Consider the following 21315-nt stretch of genomic DNA (forward strand, 5'->3'; position numbering starts at 1 on the left):
TAATTTAAATAAAAAATGGTTATTTTTAAATTTTGTGTATTTGTTTATTGAGACCTATTTTTAAGATTAGAAGAAGGTATCCGAATTATTTGAGTCTGTCCTGTTCAACAACCCTATTCATTGAAAATAAATATAAGAAATTCATTAATAAGAATATTATTATAATTTTATAAATTCAATAATTTATAAACAATAGAGATAAATATAAAAAATTCATTAATAGAATTAATATTATAACTTTATAAATTCAATAGTTTATCATTGTAGTTTAGGAAAGGACTCAATAACCACAATCAATAGAAATAAATATAAATATAAATAATTCATTTATAGAATTATTATTATAATTTTATAAATTCATTAATTTATCATTGATAATTTGAGGAAGAATTCAACAACCTCAATCAATGAAAATAAATATAAGAAATTCATTAATAGAATTATAATTATAACTTCATAAATTTATTAATGTATCATTGATAGTTTGGTGAAGGAGCGAAGGAGGTACTAACTCAACAATACCAACCAATGGAAATATAAGTGAAGTTCATCTCACCCATTTTCTCTATATATGATACTGAAATATAGAAAAAGGAAAATGGAGCTTGTTAGCATCCAGGGTAAAGTAAGACTTTGAGTGGGTGATATTCTTCCAAAAGCTCAATCAACAACATTCACCATTACTCTCAAACCCTAATGTGAGTCCCATTTTATCCCTATCTTCATGCATTTCTTCCAATTTCATAGAGTCATGGGAACTAATTAGGGTGTGAAGTGAATGAATGATTCTATTCTTTTTCCTTATAAAATTGTTTTGTTAATTCATGAGTGGTTGGTTAATGTGGAATGTTGTGATTCTTGTTTTCTTGTAGATGGTTTGATTCTGTTGTAGCTGATGAAGAAAATAAGTTGTTTTCTTGGAATTGGGTAACCTAATTTCGTGACTTCTATACATGTTAATATGTTGATTCTTTAGTAACTTAACGGAGCCGTCTCAAGTTTTTGGAGGCCTGAGTAGGTTAAGTATAGTTTAACTATGAAAAAACAAATAGAGGTCCTATTTAATCACGATTTAACGTAACAAATAATTTATGAGGCCATTTTTAATAATAGTTTAATCCTCGAAATTTTGAGACCCTACGCGGTAATCCGCCTTGTATGCCCTCAAAGACGGTCCTGTAACTTAATCTCGTTTAAATTTAGTGTTATGTTACCATTGAAATTCCTGCTATGATGTTTTCTAATTTTTTTTATTTCATTTCATATGTTGATTCTTGAGTACCACATTTCTTGGTTGCATTTTATGGTAAGAGAAATGCTGTTTTGACATTATGAGATCAGTTAATATAAACTTCAATTATCTTGCTGATGTAGAAAACAATGTCACTATGAATTTGTTGTCACCTAAAATGGATGCAATGATGGATAACAAGAACTTGACAGATGAAATAGACCGTGCATCTGAGCGAGATTCTAAACCTAGTGGTAAACGAAAATATGATAAGTTCGATGTAGAAGTTGAAATCACCAAGAACTTTAAATTCACGTTGGGAATGGAGTTTTCGTCTCTTCAACAGTTTAAGGATGTTGTTCGAGAGCACAACGCGTTAAATGGCAAGAAAATAAAGTTTGCCAAGAACGACAAATCGAGGGTTAGAGCCGTTTGCAAGTTTAATAAAAAATGTGGATACGTCGTTTTGGTGAGTAGGGTGGTAAAGAGTGTCGTATTTAGGGTGAAGACACTATGCCCCAAGCATACTTGTGGAAGGGTGGTTGTTAACAAGAGTCATAGGTCGAAGTTGGTTGCAAAAGTCTTGGCTAAACGCAATAACAAAGAAGAACAACCAGCTAAACAACGACCGCCAATACAGCAAAGTTCGACAACTGCATCTAAAAAGAGGGTAAGCTTATAGTTGTGATCTGTTAAAATAATTGTTCTCTTTGTTATATCTAACTTGTTGTGTTGTTATATTAGGCGAGGTTTAAGGGAAAGAATCCAAGTAATGTCAAACCGACAAAGAAGAAAACAAAAAAAGGACTCGATGTATGTCGTACTTCGAAGAATGATGAAGGGTTAGAGCAAGAACAACCCAAAGTGTTTGTTGATGGAGAGCCTCTTTACCAGAATCAAGAAGATATGTTGGCTAGAAACACATTTGCTGAGCCGGATTCTGCAATGAACCTTGTAGCAACATCTAATGTGAGTCTTAATTTTGTTTCAATTCTTAGTTACTCATTAATGGACTTTATGTAACACCTTTCTTGGACATTGTAGGAAAAGAAACGAAAGAAAAAAGTGACAAGTAAATCGAATTTAAAGAAGACGAGGACTAGTGATAGATTAAGAGCTTTGACCGTGAGAAGAAGAGTATGTGATGGTCCCGGGAATAATGCTAAAAGTCCGATTGTGATTGATGATAAAGATGATGATGATGATGATGCAAAAAGTCCGATCGTGATTGATGATAATGATGATGACGATGATGGAGAATCATATGATCCGAAAGTTGGTAGTTGCATGCATGCCTTAAGAAATTGGAATGAAATTTCCAAAAGTCCGACTCAATAACAACACCATTCCTCATGCTTTCTTTAGGACTTTGATCTGGTGGTACAAAACCAATAACTTCACTTTTATATTAGAATGTGAAAAAATATATTTTATTAATGGTATATATAAATTAAATTATTATGTTTTATCACTCTTCTTAGTTCTTTGTATGCCATTTCTTTTTCAAAAAACCTGCATTCTTACTTTTTCTTTCATTATTGTAAGTCTGGTTGGTTATCAGGGTGTGTATGTCTTGAGTTTGCCTTTCTTTGTTGATTATATATGTCCTTCATTGAGCTGCTTAGATGCTTCTTTTCAAGTGGTTGTGGGGATTAAAACAACTCTTGTTCGCAGGACCGTCTTTGAAGGCGTGCAAGGAACCTACCGCACAAGGCCTCAAGTTTCTTAAGAATAAATTATAGGTAAATAGGGTCTAATAAAATATTTGGCGGGTTAATTCGTAATTAAGTAGGGTCTCTTTATTTTTTTATGATTAAATTGTGGCTAACCTACACAAGTCCACCAAAAATTTGAGACGGCTTTGCTTGTTATTTTAGCTCAATTGACAAAAGTCGATATTATTAGGTTGAATGTCATTACAAGAGTTTGAATCCGGAAATTCACAGTTATTACAATTTTTTCTACAGATTAAAAAACATTTTATATTTATTTATTTCATGTTGAGTGTGTTGGAAGCCAACTTCTAAAAGTTTTATTTTTATTTCATTTATATCTTAATTTTATCAGAAGCTATAATATACTTTATCATCAATTTGTTTAGAAAATAGAATATGGCATTTCTGGACTGCATTCTAGTTCTAGCTTGTAGAGATGTGTAGTACACTTAGCAGTGAACCATTATTTATCCACAAAGTGACAAAGGCTAGTTTGTTTTATGGCATGTGATTGTGATGTTATCCAAAAATTAAATATAAAAATGGAATAAGATAGTTTAACACGCATTTAACTAACGGTTCCAAAGAACTTTAGCTATCAATTATTATTATTGGTGGGTGTATTTTCGATCTTCAAAGAAGAACATTCATCTGCTCACAGCTTCAGTGACAAAGTTAAAAATTTCATCTCTAGATTCACAGAATCTTGTTCGATCCTCTCAAGTTGTCTGCTTGTTATTTTCCAATTCATCTCATGCGAAAATTTTCGCACCATAACTCTCGATCAAATTGGAGGAAAATAATTTTTTCCTTTGGAACCTGTAGGTCGAAGGAGTCATTCTTTTGCATAAATTGAAACAAAATTGTGGTTAATCGACAGATTCCACTAATGTTCAAAATCGGTGTTGATAGAATTGACAATATCGTGTCTCTGAAGAATACGAATTTTGGATTTTTCGAAACATGTTCTTTTTACTTGGCTCGTCTCTACAATTTTTGAAGTTGTTCTTCCTCAATTGCTAACTTGCAAGGATGCGTATGAAGTCTGGGACAAAATTCACAAGCATTTTCATGCATTGATGAAATCTAGAGTTCATCAATTGAGGTTAGAGCTTATAATCACGAATAAGTTCAATAAAACAAAGCTATAGCTTATTCAATTTTTGCAATTAAAGATACTATCTCTGAAAGATATCAAGTAGATGCAATTCTGCAAGGCTAATTTGAGAAAAACAATTCATTCATTATGATGGTCTATGGAAAAGCCGAGTTGTTAGATCTTTATGATATTGAAGCCCTTTTATGTGTGCAAGATGCACAACTTAACCAGTATCTTCAAGAATAAACTTTTATTGTAACACCCTAATTTATCCCGGCGAATAATGATAAAATTAGAGTGCAAAATTTCATTTAAAGTATCTATCACAAAACTAGGATGTCACATTCTTCAAAGACATAAACATTGCTTGTAATTATTAACGGATACATAACACATTTAAGTCGGATGAACCGATCAAAATAACAGAGTCTTCAAAACAATTTTTATTACGCAACGGAAAATATTCATAATTCAATTAAAAATCAACATGACAACTTAATTCAACTATATTCAACATCAATATTTGAGAAGACCTCAACATTTATTCAAAATCCAACAAAGAAAAACAACTAAGCGTTCATCCCCCTTAGTGTTATATATCAGAGTAACAACGCCGACTCAAACTAACTTAAGGTAAACATCCTTAACTCATGATCACTTGCACGTTACCAACATAAGGGTAACATTCAAACAAAATGGGTGAGATATCATAACAATATAAAGGAATGTATGATAATAAGCATATGAAAAATAAAGTCATACACATTTCACCACTTCAAAAAATCATCATCATCATCATCATTAACTTCACAAAATCATCATCATCCATCACCAAGTAATATACAAGTATTCAACAACAAACAACTCATCATCACATCATTGGTTATAAAATGCAATGAGACAAACACCGACTAAAATGTATGTGGTACCAACAGGGCATAAGCCCTCAACATAATGCCAATAAATAGAGGAAGCAACAAGGCATTAACCTTCAACATTTCGCCAATATCAGACAACAACGGAGCATAAGCCCTAAACAATGCAATGTATGCGACACTGACATGTAACAACACAATTATGCAACCACGGGGCATAAGCCTTCTACAAATGTCAATATAGGTCATCACCTCATCGTCATCATACATCCACATCATACAATTATTAACAACAATCAGCAACAAGGTTCAAGCTATCGTTCCCAAACAATCATCCATTCCGGAGCATAAACATAGAAAATTCAAGTATTTGATTTTCATCAAAACTCGGCTGAAAGACCATTCAAACGACTCCAGTAAATTCTAGAAAATTCACTAAAACGCATGATAAATCACTATTGTCCAAGACCCAATCCAGTTTTCAAAAATATAAAACCTTTTATTCCAGGGCTCGCTAAGCGAAGTAGCGATTATGCAGAAAAATTCTGTTATGGCCAGCTACTGCCCAAGCCACTTTTTCCACAAAAAATCCATCTTAAACAGTACGGTGTTACGGATGAATCATATATTCATGTTCATATATTTATATAGCATCTATTGGATCATAAAAACACAATTCTACGACATCACTTTCGACACTAATTTTACAATCAAAACACAAAATTCCACGAAAACCAACAAGACCAAATTTCATACAAGATAAGTCATACAACACATATTCAACACATAGCAACAAGAATCATCATCAAACATGCATCAATTTATCAATTTCATGGAATCCATTTTCAAAACCTAAGAATATCAACATAGAACCAAAACCTCATTCCTATCTACAAATCATCATACCCAACATTATAGAGTTAGAACCAAACTCTTACCTTGAATTGGTGATTCCCTAATCTTACAATGGATTCCTTGCTCTAGCATCTTTGTGTCTCTTCTCCTCTTCTACAATAACTTCTCTTTTCATGTTCTGTAACTCTTCTTCCCAATTCTCTTTTTTTCTCTTATTTTTAGTTAACCCCTTACTAACTTCTATCTCACTAATGGGCTTAACAACAACACATCCACTATTTCTCATGCTAACACAACATAGGCCCTACTAATTATATAAGCATTTATTCTATTATTATTACTAATCCCAACTAATTAAAACAATGTAATAATAATACTAATAATTCCAACACTTATTTAATTTAAATACCACGCATCTTATATTATTTAAATAAATAACTACTAATTAATTTAATTAGTCTTACCCACCACACCACCAAGTTCTACACTATTACTCGCACACCCCAGTACCTTAGTTCTACTCATAAGGCCACTACCCCATACAAGGTAGCTCAATACACTAAAACACCAACAATACCACACAATTATCAAATATCACATATTTATATCACGAACAACCGATTAAAATAATAAATAAAATATTTGAGGCGTTACAACTCTCCCTCACTTAGGATATTTTCTTCCTCGAAAATTCACCGGATACTAACAAGTCCGAATACAAATCTCGCATCCTACTCTCTGACTCCCAAGTCATATTTGGCAACACTTCGATTACCATTCATCCAGACATAAAGATAATACAACAACGATTCAACCAAATACATATGATAATCATTCAACATCTTTGCGACATAACAACTACCAAACATAGCAACCACTTAACAACATTTCAACGTATCAACAACAACAACTCGCATAGATTTGTCCTCGGTTAGTCAAGTGTGTTATCATCAACATAATAATCATCAACATAATCAAACTTCGTCATAATATATAGTATTACTCATTAATTCCGGTAGTCAAGTTAGAACTTTTAACTTTAATAAAAAATTAAATAAAAAAACAAATTAGTAGTATAAACAAATTAGTTATATTATAAATAAATTTTAAATTAATAATTATGAGAAATTATTTAGTTTTCAATTCAATAATAATAATTTCATTCAATATTACAATTATCATTTAATTGAATTTAAGATTTAAAAAAGTCTACCTTTTGAATAAAAAAACTAAAAAGACTGAGTTTCCGTATCTGCATTAAGAAACTTTTCATCTTCCTGTGTGACCTTTCAAATTAATTGCATTGAGCAACGAAAAATTGATTTCACGTGAAAAGTTAAAAACATGAGTTTTAATAGCTATGATAATTAAATAGTCATTTACCCGTGTATGTATGTGTCATTAGCCTTTAACTTCATGAACTATTGACACATTTTAAACATAACTTTAAAATATATATATATATATATATATATATATATATATATATATATATATATATATATATATATATATATATATATATATATATATATATATATATATATATATATATATATATAAATCCACTTATATTACTTTACGATGATAAAAAACACGTAAATGAAATTTATTTCATTTTTAACTCCTAAGAATTGTTTTGATGGTATACATTAATATACATTAATAATAATAATAATAATCAATAAATATTATTTAATTTTATAATAATGGTGATTGATTTTGTAATCAATTTAAAAGGTATAATTTTTTTTGTATTAAATACATAAAATATATTCCTATTTATTTGAACATTGAAACGACTATATTTCAATATTTTTTCAACCTACATAAAAATTGATGAACATAAAAAATTGATGAATAGAATTGGAACATGTAGTATCATTACCCCTAGTCCAATATAGTTATGCCATTAGTAATTAAAAACTTGACTTTTAATTATTTCATTCCTATAATTATAACAATATTAAAAAAATAAAAAATCTGATAATTATGTTTTTCACGTAAAAGTGGCATTATCAATAACGACTCAACTAACCAAAATATTACATTATCAATTACGACTAAACTAACCAAAATATTACATTATCGATTCATCTGTAATAGGTGATCAAAACAATCCTATAATTTCTACCAAAAAAAAAGAAATCCTAGGAGTTTTTAATATATTGTAACACCAAAAAAATGTTGCAGTAGGAAGATACACACAATTGTATCCAAGTTTCAGTAGGTATATACACACAATTGTAAAACAAAAATGTTTATAAATAGATAATCAAATATCATTTCTTAGAACTTAATTTATCCTTAAAACGCAATTCATGACAAAATTGCAGTAACTTTTACATATGACAATAAACATAAAGTATCTTATTTGTGACAAAACAACTCATACAATATTGACAATTAGAATTCAACTGAAACACGCATAAAGAAAACTTTTGTGCATTTTTTTATGAATGAATAGAATTCCTCAACAGTATTGTAGAACACATATAATTAACTCGTTGTGATGGATAGGAAATTGTTCCATAACAATCAAAAGCTTCAAGAAATTCAGATAAATCTCTATGAATCATAAATCTCAAAATTGCATCAGAAGAAAGTAAATTCTCCTAAAATATATAAAAACATTTATTGAGATCCAAATGACTAACAAAACCTGTTTGTAGAGATGAATGTTTTTGATAATTGACTGCAATAAATAGACACCTACAACAACGACATCAGATCTAAAGGAGAAACACATGAGTGACTCCATACAGAGAAACGCAAATTATTATCATACATTCTATTTCTTAAATGAGATGGTGAATCATCAAATATGCAATGGTAAAGTACTTTGAAGAGCCTACCTCAAACATAGATGGATCCAAGTCTTCATGCTTCCTTCCTTGTGTCTACTTTGAATACCTGACATATTCTGTAAACTTCACACCTTGAGCTTTCCCAGGGAAACTATCCACACAATCAAAATTCAAAAAGTAAACCTAAGCACCAAATAAAAATCAAAATCAAATTGAAGTTCCAATCACAAAAACCAAAACTAATAATTAATCAACAAAATAAAACATACCTAATAGCAAGGCTTGAAGGAACAACATCATACCAATTAAAAATATTGGGAAAATACCCACTTGACTTCTCAGTAACAGTAGCATAAACCTTAATATCATCCTTTGTCAATTGATCCCTGAATCATCAAAAAAACAAACAGAACAACAAAATTTCAATAATCAAATTCTCAGAAAGATTTGAAACAATAAATAAATTAGGATTGAATTTGAAAGGGTTTGAGTTTACCCAGAGATATAAGTTTTTCCGGAGAGGAAATTATTGAGGGATTTGATGCCATATTCAGTGTGTAGATCTGAGAAAATAACATAGATGATTAAACCGTGAATTAATTGTTAACCTGAAAAACGAAATCAGAGGTGATTAAATTGTGGTTAAAGAAGACGAAAATCTTGAATGATTTCAACCAATCTCCGGCGCCACCCAGATCTGATATTTTAGCCGACAAACACCGACGAATTCGCGGTTGGCCACCAGTGCCTCCTTGCAATTGTCCAAATGCTTGCTCATCGTCTAACATCAACCTCCAATTCGCGAATATCCATTTGTAAAACTTCAAATCAAAAACATGTTAATGGAACCACAAAAGATATTCATAATAATTCATATTTAAAAAAACGATGAAATAACACTGTGATTTAATGTTATGGTAGAGAAGCAAAGAGCATGGTTTGGTGAAAAGAGATTTTTGAGGAAGTGTTTACGGTGATTTCCGGTAAACAACCGCTAGTCTTCAAAACTATAATAAATATGATTTGGTTACTCGCAGGATCGACTAGATTGATCCTAGGACACATAGTCAAAAAGATTGTTATCAATGGTCATTCGAACCATAGTCATGATTCGTCTTCGTTAATAAGAATTGTTTCGAATAAAACGAGTAATCTTGACAATCACTTGGTTATACGTAAGTATAATTTCAGTGAAAGGATAAGTAAAATAACATATGAAACGAAAGTATTGTTAAAGCGTAAAGAATCTTAAAATGCAGGAATATTAAATACTTCAAAAGTAAATGACATGAAAGTAAAAATACAGAAATGTAAATGGCAAGAAGTAAATGAAATGCAATAATACTGAAAGATATTTGAAAACGAAAGAGAATACACATGTATTAAAATGGTGGTGTCATACGTACATTTTCTCAGCAAACTCTTTCTTTTAACACTTGATACTTGAGTAATATGTGAGTGATTTGTACAAAATGAACACACAGAATCCTAACATTAAGACTCCTATTTATACTAATTTCGACCTTAACGGCCCTACGCTAATCTAATGCCACGTTTCTCATAAGAACTCCTGGGACGCCATCTGTTATTTAAACAGTTACGAAACCGTCTTCGAATTTCAAATCTTCCCGCCTGAGTCCTTCTTCGACGCGTGGCAGTGTATTTAAAAACATTACGAAAACACGCTAAGTAGTAATACTTGAACATATTTCATAAATTTTGTCTAAGTCCTCGAAGACATACACTTCTACTAGCTTCAGTATTCATTATCTTCATAACGAACTTAGAAGTCTTCATTCTCGAAGCATGGCCATCAAGAGCCATTCTTTTATTTTTAAGGGATGGTCATCAGTAACCATCTTTCCTTCGAATTTTTACTTCTTCGAAGAACCAAATTTGTAAAACGAAATCTTCAGCTAACAAATTGCCCCCAATAAATGCCTGTTTCGAAAATCAAGAGAAATAGGCGTTTCTTGCCATCATAAGATTTCGTCTCTTATTGATCTTTGAAAGTTCCAAGATTGCTGACTAACGTCATAATCATTGCTGACCCTGTTTCCAAAACGTCTTGTCATTTTCAAAGATGTCTTCTCATAACTTACATTCCCACGTTTTTGACCTTACTTCTTGATCATTACTCCTACATACTAGGAGTAAAGCTAATTTATTCGACCGCCGTTGGATTAAATCACTAGCCGCCACGTGTCCCTTGGTTTTTACCCAAAAAGATTTAAAAAGGGTTTCCGTTAAACCTTTAAATACTTGGTTTTGCACTTTTATACAACTTTTCATTCATACTTCTTCATCCTCTTCAAAAGAAAAAAAACACTCTCAACCCTTTCAAAAAGCTTACTTTTCCAATCAAAACCTCTCCATGGCTTCATCTTCAGATGTTCTTCAACCTGTTATGAAGCTCCAAACAACAACGCGGTCTGGGGAACAAGAACACATTCCAAACCCTAATACCGCAGAAGTGCGCGCTATTTACGCTTCCCAGGTAATCATTCCCTTTGAACTTTCTGGAAAACCTCTTGCTTTTATGGGTCTGTTACCAGGTGAAAACAATTCATCTATGAACAGATTCTTCCCCGCTTATTACAAAACTAGACCCTTAGTTAGTAAGATTAAGATAGATGAAGATGGTCGTTCCCCCTTAGGAGAATCTGCTAATACTGAAGAAACTTCAACTGTGACCCCTTTGGCTTTGGCGAAAATTAGGTTAAACTATATGATCAACTTTGTAAAAGTGTTTAGGTCAATCCCTTTAACCAAAGATCCTGATTTGTACTATGCCTGGTTAGAAAAAGTAGAGAGAACGAAAGGATCTTTCTGGAAATCGTTAGGCATATATGATTTGATTCAACTGTCAAAAACAGGCTTAGAATATAACCAACCCATGTTAGTAGCAGCGGTTCACTTTTGGGATGCTTCTCACAACACTTTCCATCTCCCATGTGGGATGGTTACCCCCACTCTCTTTGATATAGCTGCTATTACAGGACTTCGACCAACCGGGGAAACCTTCGATCCCAATGAGATGGATACTGATACTATTGGTTTTAATGAATCAACAGTTACTTACACCGCATTCATCCAGAAGCACCATGACAAAACGCAAGAAGAAGTTTCTGATGAAGAGCATATTGCTTTCTTGGCATTATGGCTCTCACGATGTGCCTTCTGCTCAAGATCCATACAGGTCGCAAAGAGATACCTTTGCATGGCTAATCAGCTACATGCTGGAAAAAAGCTCTACCTAAGCTAGTTACTTTTAGGATCTCTTTATGAAAATCTTAGCGAAGCCTCGAACCTTACCAAAAACTACAAAACTGGCACTCTGCTTTTTGCTGGTCCTTTCTGGCTACTGCAACTGTGGCTTAATGCTACGTTCGAAACTCATCTTCCTTTTCGAGGCAATGTCAACGAAGAAGATACCAAAATTAAGAATCGAACTATAGAAGGAACCAGGTTGGCTTACCTAACTCCAAAAGAAGAAACTGGGAAGCTTCGTGAACATTTTCTAGCATATGCAATGATGTTCGCCCAGCGCAATCAGTTTGATCCTTCTATGGCTCCGTTCGTACACAGAACAATTGGTCCTGAATGGTTTACTCGAAGGTTCCCATCAACATCTCAGGATCAACAAACTGAGTCCATGGAAATTTGGGAGGCCTTTCTGACCCCAAGGTTGTTTTCTCATCGCCTTCGACCATCAAAAGGTCAATGTGTCCTTGTTTGCTACCAACCAAATCTGGTTTCGAGACAGTTTGGGTTGGTTCAAGTAAAACCCAAGTGTTTATATGAGAAAAGGAACCATATGTGTTTCCATACCTTGTACCTGACTGAAGAAGAATGTGAATCAAAAATCAACAAATACGTTGGCGTCACCAATCTTTCTCCTATTCCTTTCGAACCTGCTTTTTATTCTACACCAGACTTTCACCAGTGGTGGACGGATTACTATACTTCTCAAATCTTTGATGCCGATAGTCTTACTCAAGAACTAACTGCAGCTTTTGCTGATGTGCAGGAGAATTTTCACAAAGGTACTTCGACTCACATTAAAGAAATCCAAGCTTTTCAAAAATTCTTTGAAACTATCTACAGGCCTGATGATCTTAGTCGGACCGTTCGTGAGGCTGCAGTCATTTTGCGCGAAAAGTTTTCCGCCAAACTGGATAAGTTGAAATTGCCCTCGTATGTTCGACCAGAACTACGTTATGAAGTGGCTTTCAAACTTAATCCTCCAAAATTCCCTCCACTTCCAAGTGCGGATTTTGGTGTGGCTCTGAGCCCCCCTTTTCCAAATTGGTTTGTGTGTGGCAACGTTTTAAAAGATCTTCAAGAAAGTACTAAAAAACGTGTTGAACGAGTGGTTCCGACTAAGCATACCTTGGATACTTTCAAAGGACCTCTTCATATAGATCTTGAACATGTCCGTGTCTTGACTCCAATACCTGAAGGTTTGGATTCAGACAATTTTTTGATTGACTTTTCTTTTCTTTGCTTATATACTGATTTCAGTTTCAACTACAGCTGTTGCTCGAAGGAGGAAGATTAAAGAAGCTCCTACCCAAAAGGATTCTGGGGCATCTAAAAGCAACAAACCAAGTGAGAGTGACTCCATTGTTACTGACAAGAAGCCCACGGTACATACCCACTTTATATTCTTAATCTTGTATAATCTGTGAGCAGTACTCATTTTGCTTAATATATATATTTTCCAGAGCTCGAAACCCCCAACAGGTTCGAAACGGAAAGTCTCTTCAACAGTTGTCTCAGATGACGAAGATAAATCTCCTCCTCGTACCAGACAAGGACATAGAAAGAGACAAAAAGCTGTTACCCCTTCAGGAAAAGAGAAAGGGGTAAGTTCCTCCAAAGTTGCTTCTCCTAGCGACAAGGCATCTTCTGAAGAATCTCCTCTGAAAACCGCCAGTAATGCTTTCATTGTCGAAAGCCATAATTCAAGTCCAGACAATATCCCAACCAAGGTATTTGGGTTTCAACCCACATATTATCTTGTAATTTTAACTAAATGATTAAACCGACATCTTACCTTGTTATTGCAGGATGATGCTGGCACTGCCACTTCAGGTCTTAAGGCTCATGACCTCACTATTAATGTTGATAAACTTCACGGTAATCGTAACTCTTTCACTTCCGTCGATAAACTCCTCAAAGCCTTATCCTTACGACTAATTCTGGTTTGTTTAACACAGATATCTCTCAAAACAAAACTCATGTTCTCTCACCAGTCTTCGAAGATGCTAGGCCACTCACCACCATATTGCCTAATGAACCAGCCGAAGAAAGCCAATCTACTGACGAATCCCCACCTACTCATCAAGACAAAAATTTGGAAGAAGATCATCCATTCTCAGGCAGCGACAATGTGAATCCACAACCACATGACAACGAAGACACTGCATCGGAACAAGATGCTATGGAGGAAACTTCTAAACCAGAAAAACACAATCCTCAAGAAACTTCAGCCCTAGACACAGAAACCACTCCTGGGACAACTTCGAAGCCTGCCCCTTTGGAACTGGAACAGCTTAAGCAAACTGATCCTCTTAGTTTTCTAAAGGCTATTATGAATGTGAATACTTCTTCGCCTTCAGAACTTGATGTCTCTCCAGCTGTCGTTATAGAATCTGGTGACAAGGAAGACATTCCCAACCTCCTTCGACAGATAAAAGAAAAGTTCTTTGGGGTCAATCTCGTGGATGTTCTTAGCCGGGAACCTATTAAAAGTCACAACTTAAATCAACTCTTAAAGAAAGTGGATTTGTTTCAAGTCTCAACAGAAGTTTCAGAGATAATTGTTTTGCTAGGTTCTCTAGTTGAACAACTCCAGGCCAACATTCTTCGAAAGCAAAATGTCGAAAAGGAACTATCTGAGAAAATGGCATCTCATGACTCTTCATGGAATTCTGCTGTGGATGCAGCGAAACAAGGTGGGGCCCTCAAGCTTAAACATTCAGAAAATCAGAAGGCTTTTGATGATTACGAGAAGAACATCAACTCCTGGAAGCAAGAGATAAAGGCCCTCGAAGAAAAGATAAAGGAAGCTGAACATTGTCAGGCAGCCATACAAAAAGCCAACCAACAGGATTTGCTCGAAGTGGTGCAATCGGGGATTAAACATTTCGAAACTGCGCAACAATTAGTGCCAGAGATTGAAAGATTGAAGAAACACCGGGCGTTACTTGAGCTTCGTATGTCTTCGTGGGAAACTCAATATTTGAAGATCAAAAATAGCCTCCCTGAGGATTTTAACTAGTTGTTTCCAATCCTGTATTTTGTTGCATTTTCGTTTTGTAATCGAACCTTTTGTAGAAACATCTATCTGTATGCTTGACTTCTATTTTCATTCCGTCTATGTTTCTAATATTCGCAAGCACTATCTTTTAGCAAATCTTTCAAGTTCTGCCAGACTATATCTTCAGATTTTCCACAGTGATTTTATTTAATGCAACATGTAGACCCTGGCCATCCTTCGCAGCATCCTTGCCTTTAGACTTGACGTTTCCACTTCTCTAGCCATAATCATTATTACACAGTGACGTCACTCTCTTCAAAACGTCTATTTGAGACGTGCGTGCGTCAGTTTCATGATTACTTCTCAACTTCCAAGGGCGGAAAACGGCGGAAGCCTTAACTCCCTTTTTGGAAAACCAAATGCAGTCTAATCAATCATCAACATTTTAAACCAACCTTCAGTATCCCAGGTCTATATAAAGGGTCTAATATTACTTTCATTTCTTCATTCCTGTGCTTTCTCACATACTAACAACAGAAAAGAAAAACCAACTTCTTTCTCCAAACCCTTTTTCTGAAATGGCTGCACCTCTTTCTTTCAACAACATAAAAGCTCTTATCAAGAAAGAATTCAAACTTTCTGAAGATGACCTTGATAACAACTTCATCAGCCTCGAAAACCTCTTTGTCAACCAAGAACTGGACTTCTACTTTGAAGAAATCCTGGAGGGTCCTGTCTACCCCAACATGTTGGCAGATTTCTGGATGTTTGCGTCTCTACGCATAGATCCTGAAGGTAGGACCACCATTGTTTCTGAGGTTCGACATACTCATATCAGCATCACTCCCACCACCATTGCCAACCTAATGAGATGCAATAATTCTGGGGAAACTTTTGATGATAACAGCTTCAACATGACTACTCATCTCATGTTGAGGACTCTCATGGACAACGACCCCTTCAGTGCCAAGGTTATCAGGATCTGGCATCAAATGCTTGTGGGTAACTTCCATCCTCGGAGGCTTGATGAAAACAGCATCATGGTTGAAGATTTGGAGTTTATTCTCTGTGGTCTTCGAGGGAAGAAGATTAACTTACCTTTGATGATTTTCAAAGGACTTGTTAAGGCTGTTTCCATAGGTGTCACACGTCAAGGGACTGTGACCTGTCTTCCCTATGGGAGACTCCTCTCTTACATTTTCCTTAAGAAAGGTGTAGTGAAGAGGATGCGCAATTCTGGATCCATAGACATGTTCGAAGCCGTAAGCTTGCCTGTGCTGTCCTTGAAGGGTTTAGACCAAAGGATTAATTAGCAAGTGTTTGCCTTAGGTTTTTATGCTTTCTTTTTGTAATCTCATAAGTTTCTAGATCATGTTCTTTGGATCCTTTTTGTAATGCATGTACTTCTGTGTTTGAATGAAAATATTTTGGTGTTTTCTTTGACTCTTTTCCTTTAATTTATCGACCCATTCTGATTGTAAAGCCATTTTGATCAATGCAACGCATATGTTTTGATACATGCCTGACCATTTTGGCTTTCGTAGTACCCTGAATGTCTACGTTTTTGCAATCTTTACTTCGTACATGCTTGGTTTATATCTCTTCAAATATTTCCCGTTTACTCTCAAGATCCTACGATCTTCTGCCAACTCTTCAATTTCGTAAGCATTGTTCGAAAATACCTTTAAGATTCGAAAGGGTCCTTCCCAGTGTGGGGACCATTTACCAAGTGCCTGATTCTTTCGATCTATAGATAAAATAACTTTCCAAACTAGGTCATTATTAATAAATGTTTTACCTTTCACCTTTTTGTTGTATGCTCTGGACACTCTTTCCTTTTGTCTTTTTATCATTTCCAGCGTTCGAAGTCTGTCCTCATCCAAATCTACCAACTCATTCATCATTAACTCCCAGTATACGTTGGGAGGAATATCTGCTTGTCTTTGTATCCTTACTGATTGCAAATATATCTCGATTGGAAGTACTGCATCATGTCCAAATGTCAACTGGAAAGGAGTTGTGTTTGTAGCTTCTTTTGGAGATGTTCGACAAGCCCAAAGTGCTTGGTCCAAAGTCTTATGCCAATTCTTGGGTTTCTTTCCCACATGTTTTTTAATAAGGCCAATTATTATTTTGTTTGCTGCTTCAACTTGTCCATTTGCTTGAGCATAGTAAGGTGTAGAAGTAAATAACTTGAAACCTATTTCTTTGGCAAAGTCTTGCATTTTTCGTCCAGTAAAGACTGATCCTTGATCAGTTGTTATACTTTCTGGGATTCCAAACCTATATATAATATGTTTCTGAATAAACTCAATCACGGCCTCTTGATCCACATTCGCCAGTGGTATTGCTTCGACCCATTTCGTGAAATAGTCTATTCCTACTAATATGTACCTTTGACCTTTAGACGACTTGGGGTGAATTTCTCCAATCAAATCTAATGCCCATCCCCTAAAAGGCCAAGGTTTCACTATTGTACTTAATTCGTTTGCTGGAGCGTGTTGGATACCTGCATGTTCTTGGCACTCTTGACACCCTTTCGCAAACTCTATGCAATCTTTTAACATCGAAGGCCAGTACATCCCATAACGAAACAAAAGCCATTTCATTTTGTGCCCTGCTTGATGTGCACCACATGCTCCACTGTGTACGTTCGATAGGGCCAGATATGCTTCTGCTTCACCCAAGTATTTCAATAATACCCCTTCAGGAGTTTTCTTGAACAATTCATTTCCCATCAGGAAATATGACAGGGCTCTATACTTGATTTTCCTGTCTGTATCCGTCGAAGGATTTTTTAGATAGTTTATTATTGGACTCCTCCAATCTGTATCTGCCAATGAGTCTATCTTTAATACTTCGAATTCTTCTTTGTTGGCATAACCCAATTGTGAATTCTCTAGGTCACTTGGGGAAAGTTTAGTAGACATTGCTCTCCCTCTTACTTCAATCAATTCGTCTAACTTCTCTTTTGATACTTTGTATCCTGAAGCTAATTGTGCCAAGTCGTTTGCTTCTTGGTTATTTATCCTTGATATGTGTTTTAATTCCACATATTCGAATTTCTTGAGTAGCCTATTTGCTATGACAAAATACATGATCAAATTTTCTTTGATGCACTTGTATTCCTTTGTCAATTGTTTAATGACCAATTCGGAGTCTCCTTTAATTTCGACTCTGGTTGCCCCCAATTCTAACAAAGCTTCAAGTCCAGCAATTAATGCTTCGTATTCAGCTTCGTTGTTGGAGCATAATGGACCTTCGATTTTATACTTGAGCTTTGTTGGAATTCCATCAGGAGAAATTATCAATATTCCAACTCCAGTTCCTTCTCTATGCGTTGAACCATCGAAGTATAACTTCCAGGGTTTTAAACCCACATACTATTGATGACTCTCAACTACTGCATGGTCGACAATGAAGTCTGACACAATTTGACCTTTCATTGCCTTGAGAGGCTGAAATATTAATGAATATTCAGTAAGGGCTAAAGCCCACTTACCAATTCGACTATGTAGTATTGGCTTGGATAACATATGTTTAATAACATCACAATGAGATGAAACATAGACATCAACTGGCTTTATATAATACTTAAGTTTGATACAAGAGAAATACAAGCAAAGGCAGAGCTTTTCTATAGCAGTATATCTAGTCTCTGCATCATTGAGTACTCTACTTAAGTAATAAATGGCTCTTTCGATGCCATTCTCATCTTCTTGCGCCAGCATGCTGCCTATTGTTTTATCCGACGCTGAAATGTATAGGCGCATGTGCTTCTTCCCATTTGGGGGAGATAAGATTGGTGGACAAGTCAAGTATTGCTTGATCTGATCGAAAGCTTCTTGATGTTCAGCACGCCATTCAAATTTTCCTTGCTTAAGCCGTAGTAGAGGTGAGAAAGCTTGCGTGCGTCCACTCAAATTAGAGATAAATCTCCTTAAGAAATTTATCTTTCCCAATAATGATTGTAGTTCTTTCTTTGTGGACGGAGACTTGGTTTGCATTATGGCTTTCGTCTTGTTCTGGTTAATTTCTATTCCTTTTTTGTGGACCACGAAACCCAAGAAATCACCTACCTGCACAAAGAAAGCACATTTGAGGGGGTTCATCTTCAAGCCATGTTTCCTCATTCTTTCGAATGATTGGCTCAAATGATTGAGATGACTCATACCCGAGGTAGATTTTACCACAATGTCATCTATATATACTTGCATGAATGTTTCTATAAAGTCATGGAATATAGAATTCATTGCTCTTTGATAAGTTGCCCCAGCATTTTTTAAACCAAAAAGCATTACAACCCATTCGTAAGTGCCTATTGCCCCTGGGCAACGAAATGCTGTTTTGGATACATCATCCTCTGCAATAAAGATCTGATTGTATCCAGAATATCCATCCAACATGCTCAAATACTCGAAGCCTGCGGCTGAGTCTACTAGTATTTCTGCTACAGGCATGGGATATTCGTCTTTAGGAGTGGCTGCATTAAGATCACGAAAGTCTATGCATACTCTTAATGAACCATTCTTTTTAATTACAGGTACTATATTAGCAATCCAATCAACATACCTTGTAGTTTGGATAAACTTGCAACGTAGAAGCCTTTCGACCTCTGCTTTAATCTTCGAATGAATCTCTGGCGCGAATCTCTTGGGAGTTTGCTTTACAGGCTTCTTCCCTTCTTTTATTGGTAGTTTCAATTCGACCAAGTCTCTTCCTAGACCAGGCATCTCATCATAATCCCAAGCAAAACAATCTCTGTTTTCTTTCAACATTTTGATGACCGTTGCATTTAATTCTGGTTCTAGTTTCGCGCTGATGTATGTTATTCTTTTTTGATCCTTGTCTCCAAGATTTACTTTTTCAAGTGGATCTTGAGCCAACATCTTTATGTTCGACGCCATTGGGTCTTTTTCAAATCCCAAAGGTTCTTCGTCGTAAATTGCATCTAACCTTTGACTCGATTCTTCTCTCACGATCTTTTCGACTTGAACCGGGTCTTCAGAGAATTCGAAATTCGTATGTATCTCTAACTCTGTTACTCCTTTTTTGGTTAGAACTGCGTCCATCTTTGCATTTGATAGTTCGGCTTTGAGAGCCGCCTTCCTTTTGTTCTCGACCACGTAAGCCGAAATCTTTTCGAAGAACGATGACTCAGACATTATTAATGTCATCGTCCCAGCCTGTTGGCCGTACTGCTGGATAATTCTCCAATGGTGCTGTATCTGCTGGACCATCCATGATCTCTCTATCCCACTGGAATCCATTTGGGTGTAAAGTTAAATAGTACAATGCATTCTTATTTGGGGTATACATCTCTTCTGCAACATGACAAGGACTTATGTTTGCCAAGTTCCTATCGAAGTTGGTTTTATTCACCTGGTTAACTTCAGCCATATAGTAACTCTGATCTCCTTCGATATTCTCCACTATACCATCTTCCCTCCAAATTGTCACCCTTTGATGCATTGTCGAGGGCACAGCTGCCACCCCATGAATCCATTCCCTACCAAGCAAAAGGTTGTAATTTGCTTTTGCTGGTATAACCATGAACATAGTTGGCCTTGTGACTGAGCCCACTGTCAAATTGACCTGAACGACTCCCAATGTTTGTCCTATCTTGCCTTCGTAGTTAGATAAGACCATGTTATGTGGCCTTATATCAGTATCGAACAAACCAATTCTCTTTAGCATGTATTGAGGCATTAGGTTCACCGCTGCTCCCCCATCGACTAGGACTTTATTAATGCCAACATTCTCAATTTTAGCCCTGATATAGAGTGGCTTCAAATGATTTCGCATACCCTCATCAGGCCTTTCGAAGAAAGCGTTCTGTTCTTCAACTGCACCATTATTCAGCACATAATAACACACAGGCATGTGCTTCGCCATTTCCTCGATATCAGCCTCTTCGCAGTCTTCAACTTCAGTCTCCTGATTAAACTCATGAGGGAGTACGGATACAACGTTGCAATTGAGGTTTATAGACGACACTCCATCAGAATCAAAATCATTTTTCATTCTATCCTCTTCTTTCCAGGAATTGGAGCGCATCTTTTCTTCTTCGTCCAAGATCTTTTCAGCTTCGAATAGCCTGCGTTCCACCGGAGGTTTGTTTGACTTTGCCCCCTGGTGTGGGACTTGGTTGCTACTAGACTCTCCAATCTCCCTTGGTTTGTATTCTCTTTGGGCCTTCTTTATTCTCTGATGCCTTCTCCACTGGGATCCGGACATAGGATTTTTTCCTTTGTAATTCTCCAATCGATACGCCTCTCGATTTGGTTTTTGAAATTGCTTCCTATATGCCATTGCAGTTCTTCCTCCTTGGTCCCAACTTCGCCATTTGTTGTTTCTTGCATTAGCTTGCACCCATCTATCCCTGGGTGCATCTGCAGGGACTTTGAATGTTACCCTTCGAGCTCTGGGGTGTGGGCTATCAGGCCTCTTCGTTGGAGTTGTTAGTGT

General features: G+C 35.6%; 1 protein-coding gene and 1 long non-coding RNA gene across 4 annotated transcripts; one reads left to right on the forward strand and one right to left on the reverse strand.

Annotated features, from left to right (window-relative positions):
* Positions 1-495: 495 nt before the first annotated feature.
* Positions 496-3170, forward strand: LOC131642757 (uncharacterized). Of its 3 annotated transcripts, XM_058912973.1 has the most exons (6): positions 496-698; positions 873-927; positions 1375-1901; positions 1976-2200; positions 2276-2611; positions 2906-3170. In XM_058912973.1, the coding sequence occupies exons 3-5, from the start codon at positions 1389-1391 to the stop codon at positions 2567-2569; spliced, it is 1032 nt and encodes a 343-aa protein (XP_058768956.1). In that variant the 5' UTR covers positions 496-698; positions 873-927; positions 1375-1388; the 3' UTR covers positions 2570-2611; positions 2906-3170. The 3 variants fall into 3 exon arrangements, with proteins under 3 accessions (XP_058768956.1, XP_058768955.1, XP_058768957.1); XM_058912972.1 differs by lacking the exon at positions 2906-3170 and having other exon boundaries at positions 2276-2682; XM_058912974.1 differs by lacking the exons at positions 873-927; positions 2906-3170 and having other exon boundaries at positions 2276-2682.
* Positions 3171-8536: 5366 nt separating this feature from the next.
* Positions 8537-9304, reverse strand: LOC131642762 (uncharacterized). The gene is made up of 3 exons (XR_009295992.1): positions 9079-9304; positions 8852-8968; positions 8537-8733 (listed from the first exon to the last, which is right to left on the reverse strand). It is a non-coding gene; the product is annotated as an uncharacterized LOC131642762 (long non-coding RNA).
* Between the last annotated feature and the right edge of the window lie 12011 nt (positions 9305-21315).

This window comes from Vicia villosa, unplaced genomic scaffold, assembly GCF_029867415.1.
Source record: "Vicia villosa cultivar HV-30 ecotype Madison, WI unplaced genomic scaffold, Vvil1.0 ctg.005777F_1_1, whole genome shotgun sequence".
Taxonomy (NCBI): domain Eukaryota; kingdom Viridiplantae; phylum Streptophyta; class Magnoliopsida; order Fabales; family Fabaceae; genus Vicia; species Vicia villosa.

Excerpts from the sequence above, each read along its gene's own strand:
- LOC131642757 (XM_058912973.1), top strand. The coding sequence starts at position 1,389 with ATGAATTTGTTGTCACCTAAAATGGATGCAATGATGGATAACAAGAAC. Across the intron at positions 1,902-1,975 it reads CAACTGCATCTAAAAAGAGG|GCGAGGTTTAAGGGAAAGAA; the intron begins GTAAGCTTATAG and ends TTGTTATATTAG. Across the intron at positions 2,201-2,275 it reads ACCTTGTAGCAACATCTAAT|GAAAAGAAACGAAAGAAAAA; the intron begins GTGAGTCTTAAT and ends TGGACATTGTAG.